We start from the raw sequence: 27,643 nt of genomic DNA, 5'->3' as shown, positions 1-27,643 counted from the left end.
AACAGAAATGAATACAGGGACAAATCTATATCAAAAATTGCACAGAGTTAATTAAACCTGCTGTCAAATTACTGTGGTTAGTTACCCTGGCTAAAAACATTAAAACCTCAGTTCTTCAATTTCCAACATTTATTTATAAACAAAAATTATTCTCTCCAATTCTGAGCACAAGGCAACCTGGAGGAGAAAATGGTGTTAATCATATCATTTATATCTGATCATTCTGAATATATATATATATATATAGTATTCCATAATGATTTTAATGAGTCTTTAATGCAATGAGAGAGGGAGACAGGGAGAAGCTAAATTATTGCTAAGACTCCCAGTAACATTGTTTTGTAAAAAGAAAAACCCCTTCATGAATCTGACAGGACAAACCATGCATAAATTTATTGAAAATGAAGACCAAAAATACTAGATTTGCATTCATGTGAGAAAAGAACAGGAACTGAACCACGTCTTTGAACAAGAGGTTGTATTCAGTGATAGTGAAGATCTTGTTATTTTAAACATATCGCATGTCTTCAATTTAAAATTTTTTCTCTAAATAATGGATATAAATAACCATTATTTCTATGTTTGCACCATATTTAAGGGTTTTTTAATATGCTAGAATTATCATTTGGCATTCCATATTTATCATTATAACAGTTTGAGAATAATGTAGAAGTTGGTGATAATCAAAGGGTGAATTCAATATGAGCTGGGCTACTAGTTTCTGGACTTGTAGAAATCAGCAATGATAAGCATGCAGACTTTTTCCACCATAATGTACCTTGGATTAATTAATTAATCTACTAAAGAAAATTTGTCAAATACTATTATGTTACATGTAATTGTATGTCGATTAAATTCTTTTAGAAGGAACAATTCTGACTTCCAGTAGTCACTGATGAGCAGCAGTGTAAGTTCAGGAACATGTGGTACAGGCTTCTCTCACATTTACCTTGATCCTTTTATTTACTTACTTTACTTCCATTTACCTTACTTAACATTTAACTCAGCATTACTCTGAGAAACTAATTGAATATTCAGTAATAGATACTACTTATCAAATTTTAGCCTACAGAATAAAGATAAGTGAAACGATAAAATAAATAGAATCTGGCATGTAGGTACCATTCATTCATTACATAAGCAATTATTGAGTACCTATTGTATACTCTTATTGTGTTACATGCATGCTGGAAATGCAAAGATCAATTAGCAACATAAGAAACCACGCTCTGAAGAAATTCTTGGTGGAGCAAGAGAGGGGGTTGGTTTAAAAGATGATTTCAGTGTAGTTGAACAATCACAATATATAAAGGTTGTCTTCTGTTTAAATAATTATTTCACAGGAACTAACCTATGTGAATACCAAAAAATAATACATTTTACCAATTCATGATAATGAAGGGGAAGGTGAATATGCTGTCCTGGCATGTTAAATGAATAATGCTTTAAATTATTTTTCCTTGTTTTATGGAAAAAAGGAGGGAGTGTTTTTTGGTAAAACATACTGTAGTGTTTTGGGAAAGGCAGCAAGAAATGAAGCTGCAAAGGGAGGCAGGATGCAGGTTGTGTAAACAGTCTTATAACCTTAACCAGTGTAGAAAGTTGTAGTTTCCTTCTGTGAGTAATGGAGGGAAAATTCAGTTATTAAGAACACAACCTCTGTCCTCTGTGTGCATCCTGGTTTCACTAGTTGCTTTTATTTAAATTTTTATCTTTATAAAGTCTGAGATGATTTCTATGTCTCAGTTCCCTCACCTATAAAATGGATGCAAAAATACCAACCAACTTCATAGAAATATGGTGATGCATAAAGAAAACAATACATGCATAACACTTAGATAGTCCCAGGAACATAGGAAGCTCTCAACAAATGTTAACTGGCATTAGTGAATGGTTTTAAGCATGGAAGTGAGGTTGTCAATTTGCATTCCATTAAGGATATTTTTTTTTTTTCTGTTCTCATGAAAGTATGTCTCTGTATGTTTAAGATCAATAGGTCTCACATAAATACTCTAGGAATATAAAGAACACATGTAAAGATTTCTATAGAGGGTCAAAAACTTAGGTACCTTCAGTTTTATAATTAATTCACAATGAAAAGTTTCTATATACAGCTAAACATATTGGCTTTTCTATGAGACAATCCAGGAGACCAAGAGCAGTGTTATTGCCTCAAGATATAACCAGAGAAACTTTAGGAATACAAAAGCACAATGCTTTCCGAATCCAGAAACTTAGGCTGAGCCATCTCTAAGTCAACAGCACAAAGACATGAAAAGTTGAGATGATCATGAAATAAATTTGGTTAAAAGAAAAGAGCAAACTATGCTAAAACTAGAATGGCCCTATATGATTAAGGAATGAAATGTGTTTATAAAGATCAATTACACTTATTTGCATGTAATATATTCTAAGTTAATGGCAATTTAGATTAGAAATGACAAATATTAATAATTTAATTTGGGCAGGATGTGTTTCTATAATTAATATTTTATGAGATGATATGCATAAATTAGAACAAGAAAATTAGTTTAGGTAAAAATATAAATCTTACAATCACTATTTTTCACAAATAATCAATTATCTAATTAGCCCAAAGGAGGAAAACATTTTTAGTGATTATAAAAATAAACTCATTAACACCTAATGCATTATGTCTTAAGCATATTGCTCAAGGAAGGAGAGCAGTAAAATAACTATTGTGTTGAATTGAAATCTTTGTAATTTATAAGCTAGAGTTAAATGGATACATTTCTGAGCATTTAATACTTTATGACTATTTTTATGATTTGGGTATTCAGACTAGCCCTCTAACTATTGCACAAGATGAAAAGATGTTTTCAGACCGCCTGAGTTTTCACAAGATTGACAGCGAAATTATTAGTGGCAGATATCATGAGTGCTCTCAGGTGTGGGAGGAGAGACACATCTATTCATTAAAGTAACATTACCTTTGTCTTCCTCAGAGACTACATCCTGAGATCTTTGAGCACCCCTAAATTTGTAACATCATTACTGCATGCAGTTTCTCCTTTTAAAATATGTACATTTTATAAGTTCAAAACCAAAAACTGCTCATTGATTTATTGATGTTCATTAGCCCTCTAGGATTCTCCAGTAGTGAGATTTATATGTGTGCCTCCACAAATATTAGGGAATGTGAGGGAAATTACATATGCATATTACAATCAAATAGTCATTTCAAGACTGTTAATGATGAGGCTGGACCAGAATCCAAGTGGCAAAGCAACTAGAAACTACAAGTTCTCTTTGTGGAAGCCTATTAACAACTGACATAATTAATGTCATTTCTTGCACTAGGGACATTTTCCCCAGCAACAAATACATTTGTGCAAGACATGCAATTATAACCAGAATCATATATGTCTAAAACACACACACACACACACAAATTGAAGAACAGATTCCCATCTCTCAGTGCTCTTGTGGATCAGGAAACAGAAAAAATGTGATAACTTTACACAAGAAAAATGTTGGAAAAAATATATTAACTCAGAGCAGCTAAATCTATTCACATGACTACTAAACCAGTACACATTCCCAACACAAAGAATGATGTAGCTTCATGTCAACTTATGATAGCCCATATCAGAAAATGTAAATCAGACTCTCTTAACAAGTGTTTCAGCTTATCTTGATTAAGCAGAGAAAACTGTATTCTCTAATCTCTGGAACTCTGGTATATTTGCCTTAGTTGTAGTTGTGTCTCCCAAGGTTGCTAGGCAAACATATCTTCTTCCTGCCTTCTTTCTCTTCAACATTCAATCCCTTTTGTTATTAACAGAAAGCAAGATTGACTTTTTTTCTTAATCTTTTCATTAATGTTGGCTACTTTATTATATATCAGGTAATTTGTTAGCATAAAATTAATAGAATTCATCAAAGTTTCAGAAACATGTAATTGGAGTAAATTTCCAAATTTATATTTATTACCTCACTTTGTGTGTCCGTAACTTAGAAAAAATGCTCTGATTTGTGGAACAACTACAACCTCTAAGAGAGCATAGTTTGAGCAGTATGACCATAAATGTTAAAAAATATATTCATGAAGGTGGTCAAAAGGTACAAACTTCCAGTTATAAGATAAATAAGTATAATGTACTAGGGGTGCAATGTATGACATGATGGCTATAGTTAACACTGCTGTATGATATACAGAAAAGTTAAAAGAGAGTAGATCTTAAGAGTTCTCATCACAAGGAGAAATTTTTTTCCTTTCTTTTTTTGTATCTATATGAGATGACAGATGTTAACTAAACCTGTTGTAGTAATCATTTCACAATATATGTAAATCAAACCACCATTTCGTACACCTTAAACTTAAACAATGATGTATGTAAATTATTTCTCAATAAAACTGGAAAAGATTTTTTTTAAAGTATTTGGAGACTAAAAGGTAGAAATATTAATCTCTATTTTCTAGAATTTTATTACTCAATTTCAAATGTTCTTCTATCTATGGAAGTTAAAGATTCAAATAGATATAAAAATGGGATTCTAAATCATTTTTGTCCACTACATTATATGTCTTCTTAAGTATCTATCTGGGATATGTGAGTATTAAGAGAACACTGAATTTATAGTTTAAAAGAAAAAAAAATCAGTTTTTTATTGATTACCATAGTTTGATTAACTTCTAAAAGCCTAACTGGTAAATAAATAAGTTTGACAGGGCACTCAACCCATTTCCAATCTTTAGGAAAACAGCTTTCAAAGCCATCTTGGTATTTGTCTTATGTATATGTATAGCTGATTCACTTTGTTATAAAGCAGAAACTAACACACCATTGTAAAGCAATTATACTCCAATAAAGATGTTAAAAAAAAATAAGCCATCTTGGAAGACAAGTGTCTAATCCTAAATTCAGAAGTTCCCAGAAGGGATTACATAATCTTTCAATAACTGATACTAACATTTAACACTTTTTACTGTCAGAAAAAAAGCTTTACCCAAACTGAACTTCTCTTCATGAATCTCTATGAATTCTCTTCAAAATTCCTATAGAACATCCTTAGTCTACTGACTAAGCCTGTACTTAGGGTCCTAGTGTGGTAGAAAGGATTTTGGCTCCCATGATGTTATACCGGCAAGCATGTTATGTTACATGGCAAAATGAATTTGTGGATAAAATTAAGAAGGCTAATAAGCTGACCATAAAATATACAGGTTATTGGATGATTACTGGATGATTTTATATATATATATGTAAAATGTGGTATCCATTTACCATTTTTTCTTACATTTCAAGTAGCACCAAATGTACCTTCCATATAAGTTTCATTCTTGAAAGCTTATACCTATACTGGCATTATCATTAGTTAAATTGGGAAGCACTTTTGGTTCCTAGATCCCACTGCAAGGTGTGAGATCTAATATTGTAGGTAAATAAAAGTGTTTATGTTGATTTTAATTTATTTAATTTAATATCTAAGATCTAAAAATCAAAGAAAAAGTCTAAAAAATTAAAAGGCCAGCTCTCCAAAGGAATAAAGCAAAACTGTGATCATATACAAAGTGATATCTAAAGTAAAAACCAAAACAAAACACCAGAAACCTAAGAACCATCCTCTACACCTCTCTCTCTCTCATCTCCAACATCTAACTGGTCATAAATCTTTCAATTTTACCTAACTATCTCCTGCATCTTTTAACATTTCATTTACACAACCACAATAACCATCTTCAGTTTCTCATTTGAACCACTGCTACTCCTTTCCTTGGGCATATTCTCTTCCTGCAATGCATTCCCCACTTTCCAAAATAAAAGGGTCTTTGAAAATTCAAAACTGACCATGTTACTCCTCAAATTGAAACCCTTCAACGAATCTCCTCTTTCTGCAAAATAAACCTGTCTGTCATCTCCTTAATCTAATCTTCTGGCACTTAAAATGCAATGACAATGACAAATACAACCCAGTCATGTGGGTTCATCTCATTATCAGGAAAGGATGATGTTTATTGAGGGTTTACTATGTACCTGGCCCTATGATAAACACTTTACATGGATGATCTCATTTAACTCTGACACAATCTTTCAAGTTATATGCTATTATTATCACATATTATAGGTGAGGAAACTGAGTTCTTAGAGAACCTTACAAATCACCTAATGTCACATGGCTATCAAATGGCAGTTCCAAGACAGAAACCTAAGTCTGATTCCAGAATAAAGTATCTTATGTCCACCTACATCCTAGGAGGTCCCTTCAAAGTACCAAGCTATCTCCATACATATACTTTAATTCTTATCTGCCAAAAGGACTTAGATTTGTCCTTTTGTGAAGTCTTCCCTGACTCTACCACCAGGAACCCCTAACAGTTTTGATCACTACCTTCTCTGTGTCATCACCTACATTATACAAGATGTCCTCATACTTTGGCCATTGTGAGAGTAATCTTGGAAGGTTGGTGAAAAGCGCAAATGCTTGGCTGAATCTCATAAAGACTGACAATCTGTTAGGGTGGATTCTCATCATCTGGATTTTTAACAAGATTTCAAGATAACTATAGTGCACAATTATCTGAGAAGTACCAATTTACCTAAACTATAGTTCCTGTGTTTGCACTGTAATTTTGCAATTATTGCTATTTGCATGTTCTTACTCTCAGTCTGAAGCTTTTTTTTTTAGCGCTGGGTCTTAAGCAAATATGCAGCACTAACATCTAGAAAGTATACCTAACATTTAGTAGGTAGTCAACAAAAATTTAATAAACAAGTAGGTTTGTGCTTATATTTTGGAAGCAATAAGGAGATGGAAAATTATGGGAGGAAATTAATTGTTGCCTTTCTTTAGTAGATAATAGGAAAACAATATGAAGTTAGCAAAATGGACCTCTAGAAATATTAACGAGACCAAGGCATGAGAAGGATAAATTGGACAGAAGGAACATCAGATCTGTATAATCATAATCATAATCATACTCATAATCCCAAAGTTAAAATGGCATGATCTCAAGTTAAAGGAGAAAAATTGTACTATATGATAAACATCAGCCATTTGTCAGTATTTCCTTTTAAGTAAATACAAAGCAAGGCCTATCTGTCTAGTATGTGCCATCAGATAATCTAGACTGGTTTTTTTCTGAAAACTTCATGAGTGAGTAGGAAAATCAGACAGAGAAAATACTCACTTGCTAGAAGGAATCTCAGCCAAATTTCCTTTTCGCAAGACAGAAGAACATCTGCCATGTTTCCTGAAACATTTACTACTTAAAATATTCCTTTAGGAATTTAGAAAGAGTCCACTTTCTTGGTTAAAAGAAAAAAAAAAAACCCATGAAATCTGTCATTTTTACAGCAAACCTTAATGTCTTTTGCATCTGTCGCTGGTATTCATAGTGTGATTATGAGACTGTTATTTCCCCAATGTGATTACTTCCTTATGTTACCCTGTGGGCAGAACTGTTATATCAGGGGTTGTAAGAAATGAAATACCAAAGATGTGCAGTGAAATAAGTGTCTTCTCAATGGAGGAAAGCTAATATAACTACCTTGTTTATAATACACACACACACACACACAATTATTTTTCCCAGTACCCAACTGCTTAAGCATTTTGCTTTTTCTAAATATTGAAACAAATTTTAAAAATTTTTTCTTAAAGTCCTTGTTTATACTCATTTTAAAAATATAGTTTTTTTCTTACAGAGGATATTGTGTTCTTACCTCTCAACCACTGATTTGGGAGGCTTCTGAATACATAAGGAAGTTCTTTAAAAATTTTATGTCTAGTTAATACAATCTGCCTCCACAAGTGGACAGACTCTTGCATTACCACAAAATATTCTTCCACTAAGTGGATATTACCATTTTGAAACAGAAATTAAGGTGCCCTTTCCTCAAATAAGTCAGATTATTTGCAAAAAAGTCATTGTGTTTGGGTATATTCTCTCAAGTTTCTGGAAATAATACACTCAATTTGCAAAGAGTGAAGAGACAGACTTTGAGATTGCCCTGCTGGACACTGTACCAAAACCACAGCTGCTCTACCCAGCATTTGATCCACCAAATCCATTGAAACTGCTTTTCAACATGTTATTGACAAAGCAGCTAAAAAGGTATGCCATAGCTAGTTTTATATATTTGTCTTTAAAAACTAGAGCAGAGGTCATTAGTCATTTTAATCCTGTAAAGTTCCATTTAAATTTCCTTGTTCAATCTTTCCCCATTCTCTTGCACTTACTCAATATTTTGCAAATACTATGTTAATGCCCTTACTGATTAGACAATAGATTTGAAAGCATTTAGAATATTCCAAAATCTGTTTAATTAATTAAAGTAACAGTAGGCATTCTTCGGCACCAATTTCTCTACTGTCCACTAAATGTATCTCTTTTTCCTCTCCTCTCTTTATCTGTCCTTCTGTCCTATTTGGGCTCTTTTTTCCCATACTTTCTTTCTTTTTCTCACATAATTCTCTACATTTCTTCATTTCTCTATTTATAGTTCCCATTTTAATTCAGGTTCACTGACTTTATTTAAAAACAACACACAAAACTGGAGTATATTTTTCAGATAATATTACCACATGTAACTATTTAGTGAGGCATTTATTTAATTTCTCCAAAAAGAAAGTTTTTTTCTACCTGGAGAATATTTTAACTTCTTCTGTTAAGTTATAATTTGATAAAAATTAATGTTTTAATATACTTTTATAAGCTCTTTGTAGTACTGGTATTTTTATTATATTTACCTTAATCCAGGGATTATTTTAGAATTTTGTACCTATTAAAAGAGAGCATTCACTTGGACTGAAAGAATTAGTATTGTTAGAAGGGCCATACTACCAAAAGCAATCTACAGATTTGATGCGATCCCTATCAAATTACCCATGACCTTTTTCACAGAACCGGAACAAATAGTCTTAAAATTTATGTGGAACCACAAAAGACCCTGAATTACCAAAGCAATCCTGAGGGAAAAAAAACAAACCCTTCCCAGACTTCAAACAATATTACAAAACTATAGTAATCAAAATGGCATTGTGTTGGTGCAAAATCAGACGTATATATCAATGGAATAGAATACAGAGCCCAGAAATAAACGCACACACCTGTGGTCAATTAATCTTCAAAAAAGGAGACAAGGATATACAATGGAGAAAAGGCAGTCTCTTCATCAAGTGGTGTTGGGAAAGCTGGACAGCCTCATGTAAATCAATGAAGTTAGAACACTCCCTCACACCATATACAAAAATAAACTCAAAATTGTTTAAAGATCTAAATATAAGATGTGACACCATAAAACTCCTAGAAGAGAACATAGGCAAAACATTGTCTGACATAAATCGTAGCAATATTTTCTTTGGTCATATTCCCAAGGCAAAAGAAATAAAAGCAAAAATAAACAAATGGGACTCAATCAAACTTATAAGCTTTTGTACAGCCAAGGAAACCATAAACAAAATGAAAAGACAACCTATGGATAGAATGGGCATCATCAGAAAATCTACAAACAACAAATGCTGGAGAGGGTGTGGAGAAAAGGGAACCTTCTTGCACTGTTGATGGGAATGTAAATTGATACAGCCACTATGGAGAACAGTATGGAGGTTCCTTAAAAAACTAAAAATAGAACTACCATATGACCCAGCAATCCCACTACTGGGCATATACCCCAAGAAAACCATAATTCAAAAAGACACATGCACCCCAGTGTTCATTGCAGCACTATTTACAATAGTCAGGTCATGGAAGCAACCTAAATGCCTATCGACAGATGAATGCATAAAGAAGATGTGGTACATATATACAATGGAATATTACTCAGCCATAAAAAGGAACGAAATTGGGTCATTTGTTGAGACGTGGGTGGATCTAGAGACTGTCATACATAGTGAAGTAAGTCAGAAAGAGAAAAACGAATATCGTATATTAATGCATTTATGTGGAACCTAGAAAAATGGTACAGATGAACCAGTTTGCAGGGCAGAAATTGAGACATGGATGTAGAGAACAAATGTATGGACACCCAGGGGGGAAAGTGGCAGGGGGTGGTGGTGGTGGTGTGATGTATTGGGCCATTGAGATTGACATGTATACACTGATGTGTAGAAAACTGATGACTAATAAGAAACTGCTGTATAAAAAAATAAATAAAATAAAATTCAAAAATTCAAATAAAAACCAAAAAAAAGAAAAAGAAAAGACAACCTATGGAATGGGAAAAAATATTGCAAACAATGCTACTGACAAGGGATTAATTTCCAAAATATACAAATAGCTCATATAACTCATTATCAAAAAAAAAAAACCCAAAAAACCCAATCAAAAAATTGACTCAAGACCTAAATAGACATTCCAAAGAATTCATACAGATGGCAAACAGGCATATGAAAAGATGCTCAACATCGCTAATTATTAGAGAAATACAAATCAAAACTACAATGAAGTATCACCTCACACTGGTCAAAATGGCCATCATCAAAAAGTCTACAAATAATAAATTCTGGAGAGGGTATGGAGAAAAGGGAACCCTCTTACACTGTTGGTGAGAATGTAAATTGATACAGCCACTATAGAGAACAGTATGGAGGTTCCTTAAAAAACTAAAAATAGAACTACCATATGATCCAGCAATCCCACTCCTTGGCATATATCTGGAAAAGACAAAAACTCTAATTCTAAAAGATACATGTACCCCAATGTTCATAGCAGCACTATTTTCAATAGCCAAGATATGAAGCAACCGAAATGTCCACTGACAGATGAATGGATAAAAATGTCTCATATACAATGGAATACTACTCAGCCATAAAAAAGAATAAAATATTGCCATTTGCAGCAACATGGATGGACCTAGAGATTATCATACTGAGTGAAGTAAGACAGACAAAGACAACTATCATATGATATCACTTGTATGTGGATTTAAAAAAATAACACAAATGATCTTATTTACAAAACAGAAACAGACTCACAGACATAGAAAACAAACTTATGGTTACCAAAGGGGAAATGAGTTGTGGGAGGGATAAATTAGGAGTATGGGATTAACAGATACACACCCCTATACATAAAATATATAAACAACAAGGATTTACTATATAGCACAGGGAACTATATTCAATATCTTGTAACAACCTATAGTGGAAAAGAATCTGAAATAAATATATATATATGTAAAACTGAATAACTTTGCTGTACATCTGAAACTAACACAGTATTGCAAATCAACTGTACTTCAATTTTAAAAAAAGTGAGCATTCAGCAAATGTTTTGATGGCTTAGTTAAGGCCTCTCAACACAATGTTTAAAAATGTGGTGATCATCTTATCATCTTCTAAGAGGATTCCACTTTGTGGTTTTTGAAAAATATAGTTAGTACTGTCCTTAGATTGCCTAAATACAATGCCTAGTTTTTTGCTTGTTTTTCTCTTGGGTAGAGAATCCAGATATCTAATAATTCTTAAGAAGTATCCGGGGACCAGTTTGAAACTAAAGCATCATTTTGTGAACATTTACTTTAGATTATGTGAATTCATTTCTAACAAATTAAATGCCAGTCCCTATGAGTAGCCTCTAGATCATTAGGAGAGTTGGTAGTCTTATTATTTAAAGCAACTGTTTGTAAGATACATTGATACACCACTTGTTCTTATGCTCATTCGTTACCAATGTAAGTTCTTCCCCACATTTTTGAGTAGTATTCAGATAACTAATTTAGAAAATATTAGCATTCCCTGATTGCTCATCTTACAGAAATATCTAGTTGTAACATAGTTGGACAATAATCACAAATATAGGGAAAAAACACATTTCACGTAATAAAGTTTACACTTGATTAGGACAGAGATTTATCTCATTCATCTTCCAGTCCCTCTACAGTTCTAATCAGACTTTCATTGACATGGTTAGGTACTCAACTTTACTTTTAAAATTAAATATCATAATTAAATATGCTTAAATTGTATATTTCTAGTATATTTTGCCTACTCTGTCAAAGATGTTAGCTTCTAAGACCTAAAATTGAGAGATTTAAATCCACTAGTCACTGTTTTCCCTTAAGAGTAGCAAACTCTCAATCCTTTGTTCTAGGAGGCAAGCTACTAGGTATTATTAACACCTATTATTTGTTAAGGTATGGCTTAATTTCCTTCATTTATTGATATAAATAAGAGGTTCTAACCAAAAGAACAGTTTGAAAAATATTATAGATAACTGGATAAATAATTCCATTAAACTGTAATGTCCCTATGCTGTTTACCTTATACAAATAAAGGACCTTTTTGGCATTCAAAAAAATATTTTATATTAGAAATTTGAAAGTTATATAAAATAGACTAAAATATTTCTTAAATTTCTTTGTTATTATGATAATTTAATAGTTTGTATCATGAATAACTATCAAAACATATGCTGCTTTTGAACTGCATCACCTATAATGATGTCAAATTTCTGATTATGACATTCCATACCTTTCAGGAGTAGTCCTGCCTATATAAGCAGCCACAGTTCCTGGTGCTGTCACAAACCTTATGCACCAGCCTACTGAACTAGTTGCAATCCTTGTAACGTGCCATGTATCATAGCTCTGTCTAAACCTGAAGTTTGCATGTTAAAAATATCCACTCTTCCTTGTTTAACTGTAAAACTCCTGGTTATTTGTTAAGATTCAGCCAAAGTATTACCTACTATTTGAAGTATTTCCTGAACTTCTTAAATGCAGCTGATTTCTTATTGCTTTCATGCATTCTACTGTAAATATCTCTATTCCTGTATTCATAGCACTGTATTATTGCTTATCTCTGTCTCTTCTACTAGACTGTGATCTCCTCAAAAATGATACTGTGACATATTTACCTTTGCACTTTCCATATGGAGCATTGTGCCTATCATATAGTAGGCATTCAAAAATATTTATTGGTTGAATAAAAAATGAATGAATGAAACTTTTTGTACTTATTTGTCACCTATTTACACCACAATGATACATTTACTATATCTGAGGTTAGCAATAGCTGGAAAACGAACCTCAACATAAAACAAAAATAATTGTCAAAAATCAATTAATTACTATTTATTTAGTACATGCCCATCGTTGTTGTAGCCTCTGTTCGTTTCCACAGGGCATTTCTTTTCTATCAGATCTTCCTGTGTAAGTAATGATGTTACAATGATGGATTGAGTGGCCTGGACAAAGTGATATTGAGGAGATAGTACTCAATGGGATACCTTCAGAAAGCAAAAACCAACAGAATTATAAAATGTGTACAGACCAACGTGCTAAATTCCTCTATGAACACTAGCATAGGTGTAGGTATACTGATGTCAATGATATATATCAACATTACATATTTGTTACCTTTTGCTTCTAGGTGTTCTGTCACTTATTCTTTACTCAGCCAACAAATGTGTTGTGAATGCATTATAAGATTCAAGGACTGGTCTCAGTGCAAGAGACAAAAGGATACCCTAAGTGGACATGGTCTTGTACTAATGGCCAATCCTGTCTTCCTGGAGCTTACATTCTAGGGAAACAGTAAATAAACCCCAAATTTCCAAAATAATCACCCAGTTACACTTGTGATAATTTTATGTAGCAAAAAACACACTGTCTCATATATGTATTTAATTAGAGTATGTAAGCCTTTTTTGTGTTTGAAAGTTTTCTAGGAAGTTGGGAGACAAATATATATTTTCTATGCCAACAAGAAAAGCCACTTACTCCAATTTCAGTTTTAAAATTTCTTCAGGATCCAGTTCTTTTTATCACAATTTGAAAATACTTGTAATGAAACAGGAGTCACTACAATTGATACCACAGAAATTCAAATGATAGTAAGAGACTACTATGAACAACTGGACACCAACAAATTAGATAACCTAAAAAAAAATGGGTAAACTTATAAAATCATATAACCTACCACGACTAATTCATGAATAAATAGAAAGTCTGAATAGACCACTAATGAATAAGGATATTGACTCAATAATCAAAAACCTCCCAACAAAGAAAAGCCCAGGACCAGATGACTTCATGGGTGAATTCTACCAAACATTTAAAGAATTAACACTGAATCTACTCAAACTTTTGCAAAACACTGAAGGGGGAACAGTCACAAATTCATTTCATGAGTCCAGCATCACCCTGAAAACATAGCCAAAGGCACTACAAGAAAACTGTAGGACAATATGCCTGATGAATAGAGATGCAAAGATCCACAGCAAAATACTAGCAAACCAAATTAAACAGCACATCAAAAGGACCATACACCATGACCAAGTGGAATTTATTCCAGGGATACAAAGACGATTCAATCAGTAAACATGATACACCAATTAGCAGAATGAAGGATAAAAACAGATGACCATCTCAATAGATGCAGAAAAAAGAATTTGACAAAATACAAAATTCTTTCATAATAAAAACTCTCAAAAATTACATATAGAAGAATGTACCTCAAAATACAGGCCATATATGAAAATCCCACAACTATCATCACATTCAACAGTAAAAAACTGAAAGCTTTTCATCTAAGATCAGGAGCAAGGTAAGGATGCCGACTTTTAACACTTCTACTAACATAATAGTGGAATCATATACAAAGAAATTAGGTGAGAAAAAGCCATAAAAAGCATGCAAATCAGAAAGTAAAAATTAAAGGTAGCTGTTTAAAGATGACATGATCATAAGATGTAGAAAACCCTAACTTCAAAGGAATACTGTTAGTACTAATAAATGAATTATGTTAAGTTTCTGGATACAAAATCAACACACAGAAATCAGTCATAATTGATACACTGACACTAACATCAAACTATTCTGAAAGGAAAATTTTAAAATGTTCCCTGGGACTTACCTGGTGGGGCAATGGTTAAGAATCCACCTGCCAATGCAGGGGCAACTGGTTTGATCCCTGGTCCGGGAAGATCCTACATGCTGCAGAGCAACTAAGCCCGTGCACCACAACTACTGAGCCTGCACTCTAGAGCCCGTGAGCCACAACTACTGAGCCTGTGTGCCACAACTACTGAAGCCCACACACCTAGAGCCTGTGCTCCACAACAAGAGAAGCCACTGCAATGAGAAGCCCATGCACTGCAACAAACAGTAGCCCCCGGTTGCCACAACTAGAGAAAACCCCCATGCAGCAATGAAGATCCAACCCAGCCAAAAATAAATAAGTAAACAAATACATTTATAATAAATAAATAAATAAAATGTTCCCATTTACGGTAGCACTAGAAAGAATAAAATACTTAGGAAAACACTTAGCCAAGAAGGAGAAAGGCTTTTACTCTGAAAACTATGGACTATTCATGAAAGAAATTTTAAAAGATACAAATAAGTGTAAAGATATTCTGTGTTCACGAATTATAAGGCTTAATATTGTTTAAATATGAGCTATAAATTCAATGCAATTTCTATCAAAATCTCAATGGTGTTTTTTACTGAATTAGATAAACCTAAAATTCATAAGGAATCTCAAAAGATCCAAAATAGCCAAATCAATGTTGAAAAAGATGAACAAAGTGATATCACACTTCATGATATCAAAATATAGCTACAAAAGCTACAATAATTAAAACAGTATGGTGCTGGCATAAATATAGACATATAGATGAATGGAACAGAGGAGTGAGTCCAAAAATAAACCCCCACACAGTTAACTTATCTTTGACAAGGGTGCAAAAATATACAATGGGGAAAGGATAATCTCTTCGACAAATGATGCTGGGAAAACTGGATAGCCATACGCAAAATAATGAAATTAGAAACTTATCTTACTTCATATATAAAATTAATTCAAAATGAATTAAAAACTTAAAAATAAGAACTGAAAATGTAAAATTCCTAGAAGAAAACAGGAAAAAGGCATCGTGATACTGGTCCTGGCAATGATTTCTTGGATATGACATTAAAGCACAGGGCAACAAAAGCAAAAATTAAAAAGTGGACTACATCAAACTAAAATGCTGCTGCACAGCAAACAATCAGCAGAGTTAAAAAGTCACCTAAAGAATGGGAGAAAATATTTTCAAACTGCATATATAATACAGTGTTAATATCCAAAATACATAATGAACTCCTACAACTTGATAAAAAAAAAATAATCCAATCAAAAATGGTAAGAAACGGGCAAAGGACTTGAACAGACATTTCTCCAAAGATGACATACAAATGTCCAACAGGGATAGGAAAAGATTCTCAACATCTCTAATCTTTAGGGAAATGCAACTCAAAACCACAATGAGATATCACCTCACACCTAATTAGGATAGCTGTTGTCAAAAAAAAAAGAGGAGTGATGTCAGCAAGATGGCCTAATATGTTTCTCATTCTCATTCACATTCTTTCCTCAGCAACAACAATATGGCAATCATCCATGGACAAGAGTGCCTGTGGGATATGTGGGAATACAGGTAGGAGATTAGGAAACCCCAGTTCAGTGCAAGAAAAAGGAGAGCCATTTTGAAAAGAGTCATTTGAGTCAGACCCAGGTGGCTAACTCAGAAATAATTCCAAAGCCCTGATAACTTATCAACACCCCATTTGCTTTTGGTTCTCTCACCAGTACCATATGCCAAGAGACCCAGGAGGACTCTCACTTACCCGTTCGTCAGGCAATAGGCTTACAGACCTTGGTCCTAGCTGTGGACCCTAAAGTTCTCCTTGAGCTAGCTCCATCCCCTCTCAAGCCACGGTCTGGGAGCCTCTGAAGAACACTGATTGCACAATCACCCATGAAGGAGAGACTCTTGTGGAAGTAAAGGAGTCCAGCAGAGAAGTTCCAGCACATCATTAGAGCAAAAATTCAAGATTGGACACAGAGTAGGAGGAACAGCTTGACTTTACCTGCTCCACCCTTCCCCCAAGGGAACAGGGTTTGGTGCCAAGAGATCCCTTTTTGACCCATGACTTCTCCTGTGGGGGAAGTAAGAGTCTGTGAGTGCATGCCTGACTTCCCCAGCTGTGCGGGATGCTACCAAATAGGAAAGAGGCTCATTTTTCTATCACCTCAACCTGAGTACTGAGTTATGACATGCACTGTGAATAACTGGAAAAGAGAAGCCAGGGCTCAGAAAGGGACATATCAAGGGGATATGGATCTTATTAAACAATTCAGAGACTCCATCAGGAGGCACACCCATGAGCCAGTGGGGACACCTTGCCTATGGATCCCTCTAGCTGGACCATGGGCAAGCTTTTGCAGATGGCTGGTGAGCATTCACAGAAATCTGGCCTGATTCTGTGGATCTGGAAAAGACTACAAAATTGAGCATTTATCACTACCCTTGGGAAAGCAAAAGGGAGGTTGTAAGCACATGTCCTGGCTCTACAGGATTGAGAGAAGTCATACAAGCTTAAGAATTCTGCCACAAGAGGGAGCAAGAAGTGTGGAGCATGCATATCCATAGAAGGTATAAAAAACCTTCAGAATCCCTAGCAGGTCTCAGGAAAAGTACTTCTCTCCTGAAGTCAGCCAGGAGAGTAACCAACCCCAAAGACATGGAGATCTGTAATTTACCCAGAAAGGAATTCAAAATTTTTAGGAAGCTGAAGGAGCTACAAGAAAACACAAAAATTAATTGAACAAAACCAGGAAAACAATACATGATCAAAATGAGAAGTTTAACAGAGATAGAAATTATAAAAAAGGATCAAACAGAAATTCTTGAGCTGAAAAATGCACCTAATGAATAAAAAATGCAAAAGAGAGCTCAAGTAGAAGAATCTGTGAATTAGAAGAGAGGATGCTTGAAATTCATGTAATCAGAGGAGAACATGAGAAGAAAAATTTAAAGAGTGAAGAAAGCCTAAATGATCTATGAAATATTATCAAAAGAAAAGAATCTCTGAATTACTGGACTACCAGAAGGAGAAAAGAGAAAGATGGGAACAGAAAGCTTATTAAAGAAATAGTGGCTGAGAACTTCCCAAATCTGGGGAGAGATCTCAACAGTCATGTTCATAAAAGTCATGGGTCCCCAAACAAACTCAACTTAGAGAGATCTTCTACAATATGAATTACAATAAAACTGTAGAAAATCAGTGACAACTAGAGAATCTTAAAAGTAGTAAGAGAAAAAAAAAAGTAGTAAGAGAAAAAAAGCTTGTAACTTACAAGGAAACTTGCATAAGGTTTTCAGCAACTCTCTCTGGAGAAACCTTACATGCATGGACAGAGAGGGATGTTATATTCAAAGTGCTGAAAGAATAACACTGCCAAGCAAAAACATTCTATACAGCAAAGCAGTTCACCAGAGGACTTCAGAGGAAGGCAAGATAAAGATGTTCCCAGACAAACAAAAGCTGAGGGAGTTCATCACTACTAGACATGCCTTACAAAAAATACTGAAAGGAGTTCTTCAAGCTGAAATGAAAGGACACTAATTAATAACATGAAAACATGAAAATGTATAACACACTGGTAAAGGCAAGTATATATTCAAATTCAGAATACTCTAATACTATGGGGGTGGATTAACCATTTAACTAGCATAAAAGTTAAAGGACAAAAGTTTTAAAAATAACTATAGCTACAATAATTTGTTAATAAATACAAAATATTGAAGAGGTAAACTGTGACATCAAAAACATAAAAGGGAAGTAAAAGGGAATATAACAATCATAAATATATATGCACCGAACATCAGAGCAAACAAATATATTAAGCAAATGTTAACAGTTCTGTATGGAGACATAGACAATACAATAATAGTAGGGGACTTCAATACCCCACTTTCAACAACAGATAGATCATCCAGACATAAAATCATTAAGAAAACATTGAATTGGAACTATACATTAGACCACATAGACCGAAGAGACATATACAAAGCATTCCTTCCAAAGTAGCAGATTGCAAGTTCTTCTCAAGTTCAAACAGAATATTCTACATGATACATCACACATTATGTCACAAAAAAAGTCTTATCAAATTTAAGATTGAAATCATATCAAACATCTCTTTTGACCACAATGACATGAAAATAGAAATCAGTAACAGGAGGAAAACTGGAAAATCCATAACTATTTGAAATTAAACAATACACTCCTGAACAACCAATGAGTCAAAGAAGAAATCAAAATATATCTTGAAAGAAACAAAATCAGAAATGCAATATACCCAAACTTACGGGATGCAACAAAAGCCATTCTGAGGGGGAATTTTATAGCAATAAATGCCTGCATTAAGAAAAAAGAAAGATCTCAAAAAAAAAAAAAAAAAGCTAAATTTACAACTCAAGGAACTAGAAAAAGAATACACTAAACCAAAAGTTAGCAAAATGAAGAAAATAACCATTATCAAAGCAGAAATAAAATAGAAGAATATAAAAACAATAGAAAAGACCAAAGAAACAAGGAGCTGGTTTTTAAAACATAAACAAAATTTAGAAAACTTTAAATAGATTTAAAAAAAGAGAGAAAGAGAACTCAAATAAATAAAATCAGAAATGAAAGAGAGGGCATTACACTGATACCACAGAAATACAATGGATCATAAGAGACTGCTATGAACAATTACACACCAACAAATTAGATAACCTAGAAGAAATGGATAAATTCCAAGAAACATACAGCCTACCAAGACATAATAAAGGCCACATATGAAAAACCCACAGCTAACATCACACTCAATGGTGAAAGGTTAAACGTTTTTCATCTATGATTAAGAACAAGACTAAGGGTGACCACTCTCATGACTCCTATTCAACATAGTACTGGAAGTCCTAGTCAGAGCAATTAGGCAAGAAGAAGAAATGAAAGGCTTCCAAATAGAAAAGTAAAAGGAAAATTGTCTATTTTGGAAGATGATATGATCTTATATAGAGAAAAATCCTAAAGATGCCACCAAAAAATGTTAGAATAAATCAATTTAATAAAAATGCAGCATATGAAATCAACATAAAGAAATCAGTTGTGATACTATGCAATAACCACAAAATATCTAAAAAAGAAAGAAAGAAAACAATTCCATTTATAATAGCATTGGAAAAAAACAGTAAAATAGGAACAAATTTCACCAAGGTGGTAAAACATCTGTACAATAAAACTCATAAGATATTGATGAAAAAAAATCTGTAGAATACACAAATAAATGGGAAAATATTCCATATTCATTAATAGGAAGAACTAATATTGCCAAACTGTCCATACTACCCAAAGCCACCTATAGATGTGGAAATGAATATTGGTACAGCCACTATGGACAACAGTATGGAGGTTCTTCAAAAAATTAAAAATAGAACTATCATATGATCCAGCAATCCCACTTCTTAGTATATATTCAAAGGAAATGAAATCAGGATCTCAAAGAGATATCTACACTACATGTTCATTGCAGCATTATTTGTAATAGCCAAGATATGAAAACAACCTAAGTGTCTTTCTACAGATGAGTAAAAAAAAGATGTGGTACATATATACAATGAAATATTATCCAACCACGTAAAAGAAGGAAATCCTGCCATTTGCAATAACAAAAAATGACCTCCAGGTTATTATGCTAAGTGAAATAACTCAGAGGAAACAAATACCATATGATCTCAGTTACATGTAGAATCTAAAAAAGACAAACTATTAGAAACAATGAGTAGAATGGTGGTTGTCAGTGGCTGGGATTGGGAGAAATGGGGAGATGTGAATCAAAGGGTACAAACTTCCAGTTATAAGATGAATAGTTTTGGGGATCCAATGTACAGCATGGTGACTATAGTTAATGATATTGAATCATTCAAAGTTACTAGGAGACTAGATCTTAAATGTTCTCATCACAGAAAACGAAAGGTGATTATGTGAAGTAATGGAAGTATTAACTATCCCTATTGTGGTAATCATTTTGCAATAGATACATGTATCAAATCAACACATCATATATTTTATTTATTTATTTATTTATTTATTTATTTATTTATTTATTTATTTAATTGAAGTATAGTTGATTTACAGTGTTGTATAACATTGGGGTGCATGCATCTTTTTGAACTTTAGTTTTCTTTGGATATATGAGGAGTGGGACTGCTGGATTATATGGCAACTCTATTTTTAGTTTTTTAAGGAGCCTCCATACTGTTTTCCATAGTGGCTGCACCAATTTACATTCTGAACAACTCACATTGTATATTTTAAACTTACACAATGTTATATGTTAGTTAAATCTTAACAAGCTGGAAAACTAAAACATTTGCATCATATTCATAAAAGAGGCTGTTTTATAGTTTTATACTGAGACAAGTATTGGAACCTATGGTATACTCCACAAAAAGTAGATGGAATAATTTAAATGGCGCTGTGATTACCTGGTTTTTAAAGATTTGGTAATATTTCTGTGTGAAGCCTTTTGGACCAGGTATTTTTTTTTTGTATTTTAATAACTATTGTCTATATTGGTCCTATGATAATTGGTCTATTTAGAATATCCGTCTTTACTAGTATCAATTTTGGTAAATTTCATAATGCTTTTTTGTTTATTTCTTCTTATAGCTCATGCTGATTTACTTTAAGAATTGTTGTTGTTATGTCATTTGGTGCAAAAATACTCAAAACTGGAGTTTTTGTTATGATTTGTACTCTCCATGATAACTATAAAATGCTCTTATTTATCTTAAAAAGAAAATGGTAAGTGTTGGTGAGAATACGGAGAAATTGGAACCTTTATACATCGTTGGTTGGAAGGTAAAATGGTATAGACACTGTGGAAAACACTATAGAGGTTCCTCAAAAAAATTAAAAGTAGATCTACCTTATGATCTAGCAATCCCATTTCTGGGTATATTTCCAAAAGAAATCAGAATCTCAAAGAGATATCTGCACTCCCATGTTCACTGCAGCATTATTCACAATAGCTAAGATATGGAAACAACCCAAACGTCCATCAAGGGAGGAATGGATAAAGAAAATACATTACATACATACAATGGAATATTATTCAGTCTTAAAAAGGAGAAAAAAATTCTGTCGTATGTGACAACATGGGTGCACTTGGTGGACATTATGCTAAGTGAAATAAGCCAGACACAGAAGCACAAATACTACATGATATCACTTATATGAAGTATCTAGAATAGTCAAACTCATAGAAATATAAAGTAGAATGTTGGTTTCCAGAGGCTGAGAGGAGGGAGAAATGCAGAGTTGCTGTTCAATGGGCATAAAGTTTCAGTTATGCAAGATGGATAAGCTCTAGAGATCTGCTGTACAACACTGCACCTATAGCTAACACTACTGTATTGTGCACTTAAAACTTTTGTTAAGAGGGTAAATCTTATCTTAAGTATACTTACACTTAAAAAAAAAAAAGAAAATGTAAATTCTAATGAAAATAATCAGAACTTTATACATATAATTTTGTAGTTGAAGAAACACTTCAAAAATCTTAAGAAAGTAAGCCCAAATGTTCTCTTTTGACAAAGTCCATTAACTTTCTATATTCAGAAAAGTAATATTTAAAATTAATATAAATTTCTTAATTTTCCTGAATAGCACATGATATTATATTTACCTGTGTATTCAAGGTGAAATCCTGCAGCAGAAACACTGATGTCTGATTGAAAATTTAGATATAGATTATTAGATGTACTATTCAAAAGATGGGGTATTGTTGTTCCTGAAACGATAATTGAAAAAGTAGTTCAGTGATCACATAATAAGTATTATAATAAAACTAAGTTAACTATTAATTAGACAATAAGTTAGCACTGAAATTATATATTAGTAAAGTGTTTTACAAAATTTTTAAATAAAAATATTTCTCACATATTTGTCTTTCATATTACTGTTCTTGACTATCTCCAAGGAGACAGACCTTCAAGAGCACATTAAATTGCTCCCTAAAAATAGGTAGGAGCAAAAAAAAGAAAGCTGGTGAAAATCAAAGCAGTAAATTTTACTAGTCACCTAAAATAAATATTTTGAATTTCATGTGGATTTCAATAGTTCATGTACAAGCTAATAATAAACTTAGTTTTAAAGTCTGCATGCAATTTTTATGGTATAATAACAAAATTTTGTATGGGCTTAAAGATATATTCATTTATTGGCCTTTATTATGATATTTAAATATATACATTTATGTTCTATACCAGGTCAAGTATCTTGATGTGTCTTACACCCTGACAGCAAAGCTGGTAGTTAGCATTCAAAAAGATGCCAATTATGAACTTGTGTCAGCCTTGTCTCTTAGCAAATGCTTTATAATCGTGTTCTTCTGAACTTCGACAGGAAATCAACTTTAATTATTCAATTACTGAGTTGAAAATATAACATATCTGCTTGAACCAATTACTTATTGACTATTTGACATTGAGTAATAGTTCAAGATCCTTAAGATTACAATTCAAGCAGTTTCAAAAGACAACCATAAAAATAACTGTCAATGGTCTCAAGATAAAGTTCAACAAACATCTGAGTTGATAGTGTTGCAAACAATTTTTTTTGTAATTTTCTAGTTACTTTACACTTCACACAACTCTATGAACCTTAACCACTGAGCCTTCTATAAGAGAAACCAGGACAAACTCATTAAAGAACACACGATTGCTTTTTTTTTCCCCCCTGAACTTGCTCTGTCTATAGTGTCCTAACTGAATCACTGAAGACAGAGGTAAACAGAAACACAAAGGTCACTCAAACTGCCTTTGGTGTCTGAGGATCTTAGTGATTAAGAGCTCTGACTCTGGAGTCACACCAGCTGGGTCCCAGTCTCATTCTAACATTAGCTGTACGACCTCGGGCAACAATTTCTCTTAGTGTCAATCTCCTACCAGGACTGCTAAAAAGATCAAATGAGGAAATGTATGACAAGCTTCACGCAGAGCTAGCACCTGGTAATCAACAGCTGTTATTATTTATCACTTTCATCATCTTCATTATTGTATTTATTATTCAGGAAGTATTACACCTAGTCTATTATAGACAAATGCATACTCAAAAATTTATACAATTTTTCCAAGAAAAATTTCTCTCTCAATCTATATCTAAAATATTTTTAATGCCTAAACCAAATCACTCCTCTAGATATTTCTTCTTTTCTTTCCTCAACAGTGATGCTGAAAAATAGGTTAACATACTCCATTTTAAAATCTATTAAAAACTTAATACCATTAAAAATTCTTTCAGTATATCTGAAATATGTAAGTTTATAGTTTAGCTATATTTATATTTCTAGGGTTAAACACTATAATCAAAATTAAAGGAAAACGTACAGTTAAAATTAAAGTAAAACTTCATTTTATCCTAAATATGCTATAAGAAGCTGTTAGATAAATGCATAAACTACCTTTAAAAACCATAAGAAATTTTTAAAACTTCTGGTCTTGGTACATATGTATATAGTATGAATTTTATATAATTTAATTCATTTCATAGAATTAATTTTGTATTTTTATTCTCACTCAACAGTACCTTGTAGCATTTACCATGTTGTTACATAGTCTCTATAATTGTTTTAATGGCTGCATAACATTCTATTAAGTGAATATACCATAATTACCAAGCACTGTCTAATTTTTAACTATTACTACTCATCCTTTTTTTTAAGGGAGAGGGGCATACATACTACTCCTGAACCATAGCTCAGCTAAAAATAATACGAGTAACACAAAAACATCAATAAATAATTACACAAATATAGTAACACTATAGTAAGGTCTTAAACATCAATTTCAATTTCATTACCTTTAAAGCCTTTCAAACTTCTAACCTTGTAATTTAGTTCATTGCATACAGTTTGCAAAAAGCAAAATTAAAACCACCAAGTCAGAGTTCTAGGAAGTTCTTCAAAGAGAGAGAGAGGTCTTACATTCCTAATTACAATGTATTTTAACTAAGGTCAGCTCTCTCATTTACCTGAATAACTTCCAAGTCTTGGAGCATTGTTGTCTCCCCCATCGTAAAAGTCCAGAGAATCCCAATTATGTTCTGTAGCAAAGCTGACAACTTGCACCTATGAAATAATAATTACTGGTAAGAACATATACTTCTAATGAGATACATATACTATAGTCTGCTTATCTCCTCTGGATGAGAGAGCTCCAAGCCTGGACCATATCATTGTGGCCCTTCATGGAAGGACTTTAACAGAACTGATCTTTGCCTTTATGGCACTGGCCTACATGCACTAACTTTTATAATAAAAGCCTCTGAGGCATCTAGCAGTGTTCACTATGGGTATAACATTGAGAATGTCTATCACTATCTCAGCTTTGGATTAATCTAATGTCTTAGTGCCTGGAATCTGAATCAAGGCATGTTCCAAAACAGTTGTTTAACTTTTTTGTTTTGGATGTTTGATTCTTGTCAGTGACTGAGTTTTCTCATTTGCTTTACCTATTAGGAAATACTCAGGTGTGTGGTCCACATTGAGGACCACATAAGCATACAAGACCCTATAATATATATATGTTTTGAACGAGGTTTATCCTGGATACATTTTATTATGCTTTACTTTGCATTACCTTTGCTAAATTTCCTGTCTTTATTTTATTTTAAAAAATTAACATAATAATCCCCTATGTGCATATTTAATAAATTTCAATATGGATAACCGAAAATAATACTTTATAACTGATTTGGGTACGTCTTTTAAAGATTATTTTTATAAATAGCTACATTTTTATAAATGGCATCGTAATAACTAAATCACTGTGAAGGTCCATTAAGTTGATAAGGAAAATGCTGGAGTATAATCCTCTCATGTCTATTAGGTTTTATTTAAAGAAAGAGGCATGTGTCCCTTTGTTGCACTTCACTTGGCACAGCTTGAGCTTCTGCAAGAACCCAGAAAACCCTCACAACTGTGGATATTATCTGTTTTTCTTTATTACATATTTTATAGTTTAGGAGGAGATAAAGGAATAGCCTTACTAAAATAAATTTATTTTTATTTAGCTAAAGTCTGCTATAGATGTAAGCATCACACTCATTCACTAAGTACTTTAACAATTGCATTCATTAAAAATTTCTTATCCACAAAATAGGCCTTCATCATTCTTCCATTCAAATGAATGCTGGAGCCTCTTTTCCAGGGATAAGTGCCACATGGCAACAGATACCCTGCCTGTGTGACAGGCATTAGGCTCAATGGCAATGTTCCAGGACAGAAAGAAGACTGGAATTAAAGCTGTATGATTGTAACATAACCCCCGACTCCTTAAATAATGGTCAATTCTCTCTTCATATCTGAATTTTCCTTTCCTTCAATTCGGGAAAAGAAAAAGTCACATTTGGCTTTAAAAAAAAAAAAAGAAAGAAAATAAAAGGATTCTTGCAAGAGTTTACAATTGAGATAAGCAAAATGTATTGAGAGGTTTTCCACTGAAAGAAACTATTGAGTTAGTAAAAATGTAGAGACAAGCCATGAGGGAGATTTAGTGAAACATCAGTAATCCAATTTAGCCACAGTGGAGGGTATTCACACAAGAGAAAATAGGCATCAAAGTTAGAAAAAGTAGAGAAAAGTTAGAAAGAGTAAAGGTTCTGGATAAATACAAGAAATATCAGATTTAGAATGCTGGGGTATACAACTTCCTGGCTCCGTCTACTCACTGGCATGTAACCTGAAAAGAATTGTTAATCTCTCTGTCACATAGATTTCTTACATAAATCACTGTAATAAAGGCATATAATTCATAGGTTTGCTGTAAAAATTAAAGGATTTTACCTTAGAATAGTACCTAGTGTTTACTGAGGATTTAATGTATCTTAGCTAAGGGAGAGAATGAGAGAGAAGGGCTATAAAGACTGAAAACCAGCATAATAATTGTTCAGTTGACGAGTATTTCATTGAAGGTTTTAGAAGGTGGATTGAAGGAGAATAATCAGGACTGTGCTTTAAGTAGGTACTACTGAACTGAGTGAAGAAAATAAAAGTGAAAAGACAACTTTAATGTTTATTGCAGTGGTCCACATGAGAAGCAATGAAAGACTAAATAAAGGAGGTTAGTAGGCAGGAATGGTAGAAAGGGGGACCCAGAAGTCACGTCGCATGTGTTGCTATAGGGGAAATTACTGGATTTTGTGTGATATGAATAGGAGATGGAAGTGACAGGAAAGATTTCAAAATAATTTTTTTCCCTGAGTTATCAGAGTGATGGCACAAACAAAAATGTAGACATCTTCAGGAAAACCTATTACCTTGGAGAGAGGAAGAAAATCTGTTTAATTCTGGACATATATATATATGAATATGGCTCCCAAAGATATCAGGTCCTGATCTCTTGAGCCTGTAAATATTGCCTTGTATGGAAAAGGGTCTTTCAGATGTGAATAAACTAAATATCTTGAGATAGGGAGACTATCCTAGATGATTTAAATGAGCTTTACATGCAATCACACATGTTCTTATCAGATGTCAAAAAAGATTTGACACAGACAGAAGAGAATGCAGTGTGATCACAGAAGCAGAAATTGGAGTGATGTGGTCAGAAGCCAAGGAATGCTGGCAGCTACCAGAAGCTGGAAGAGGCCAGGAGAGCAATCTTCCCTAGAGCCTGAGCAGAGGGGAGAGTGAATGGTGGTGGGAGAGAAGCCCTGTCAGCACCTCAGTCTCAGGGCAGTAAAACTGATTTGGGACTTTCAGCCTCCAGTACCATGAGAGAATAAATTTCTGTTACTTTAAGCTGTCCAGTTTAGGATTTGTTACAGAAGTCACAGAAAACTAAGGCAATTTGCCACTA

General features: G+C 33.2%; 1 protein-coding gene across 3 annotated transcripts in view; it reads right to left on the bottom strand.

The window, feature by feature from the left end:
- CSMD3 (CUB and Sushi multiple domains 3) overlaps window positions 1-27,643 on the bottom strand; it is a 1,183,499-nt gene that overhangs the window by 134,063 nt on the left and 1,021,793 nt on the right. For all 3 annotated transcript variants that reach the window (XM_007188796.2, XM_007188797.2, XM_028168178.2), the window contains 2 exons: window positions 24,816-24,912; window positions 22,471-22,575 (listed from right to left, as the gene is read on the bottom strand). In XM_007188796.2, coding sequence (XP_007188858.2) covers window positions 22,471-22,575; window positions 24,816-24,912 — 202 coding nt within the window. The remainder of the gene's footprint in view (window positions 1-22,470; window positions 22,576-24,815; window positions 24,913-27,643) is intronic.

The sequence above is a fragment of the Balaenoptera acutorostrata genome, chromosome 17 (assembly GCF_949987535.1).
Source record: "Balaenoptera acutorostrata chromosome 17, mBalAcu1.1, whole genome shotgun sequence".
In the NCBI taxonomy this organism is placed as follows: domain Eukaryota; kingdom Metazoa; phylum Chordata; class Mammalia; order Artiodactyla; family Balaenopteridae; genus Balaenoptera; species Balaenoptera acutorostrata.
This window is presented reverse-complemented; position numbering and strand designations above follow the sequence as displayed.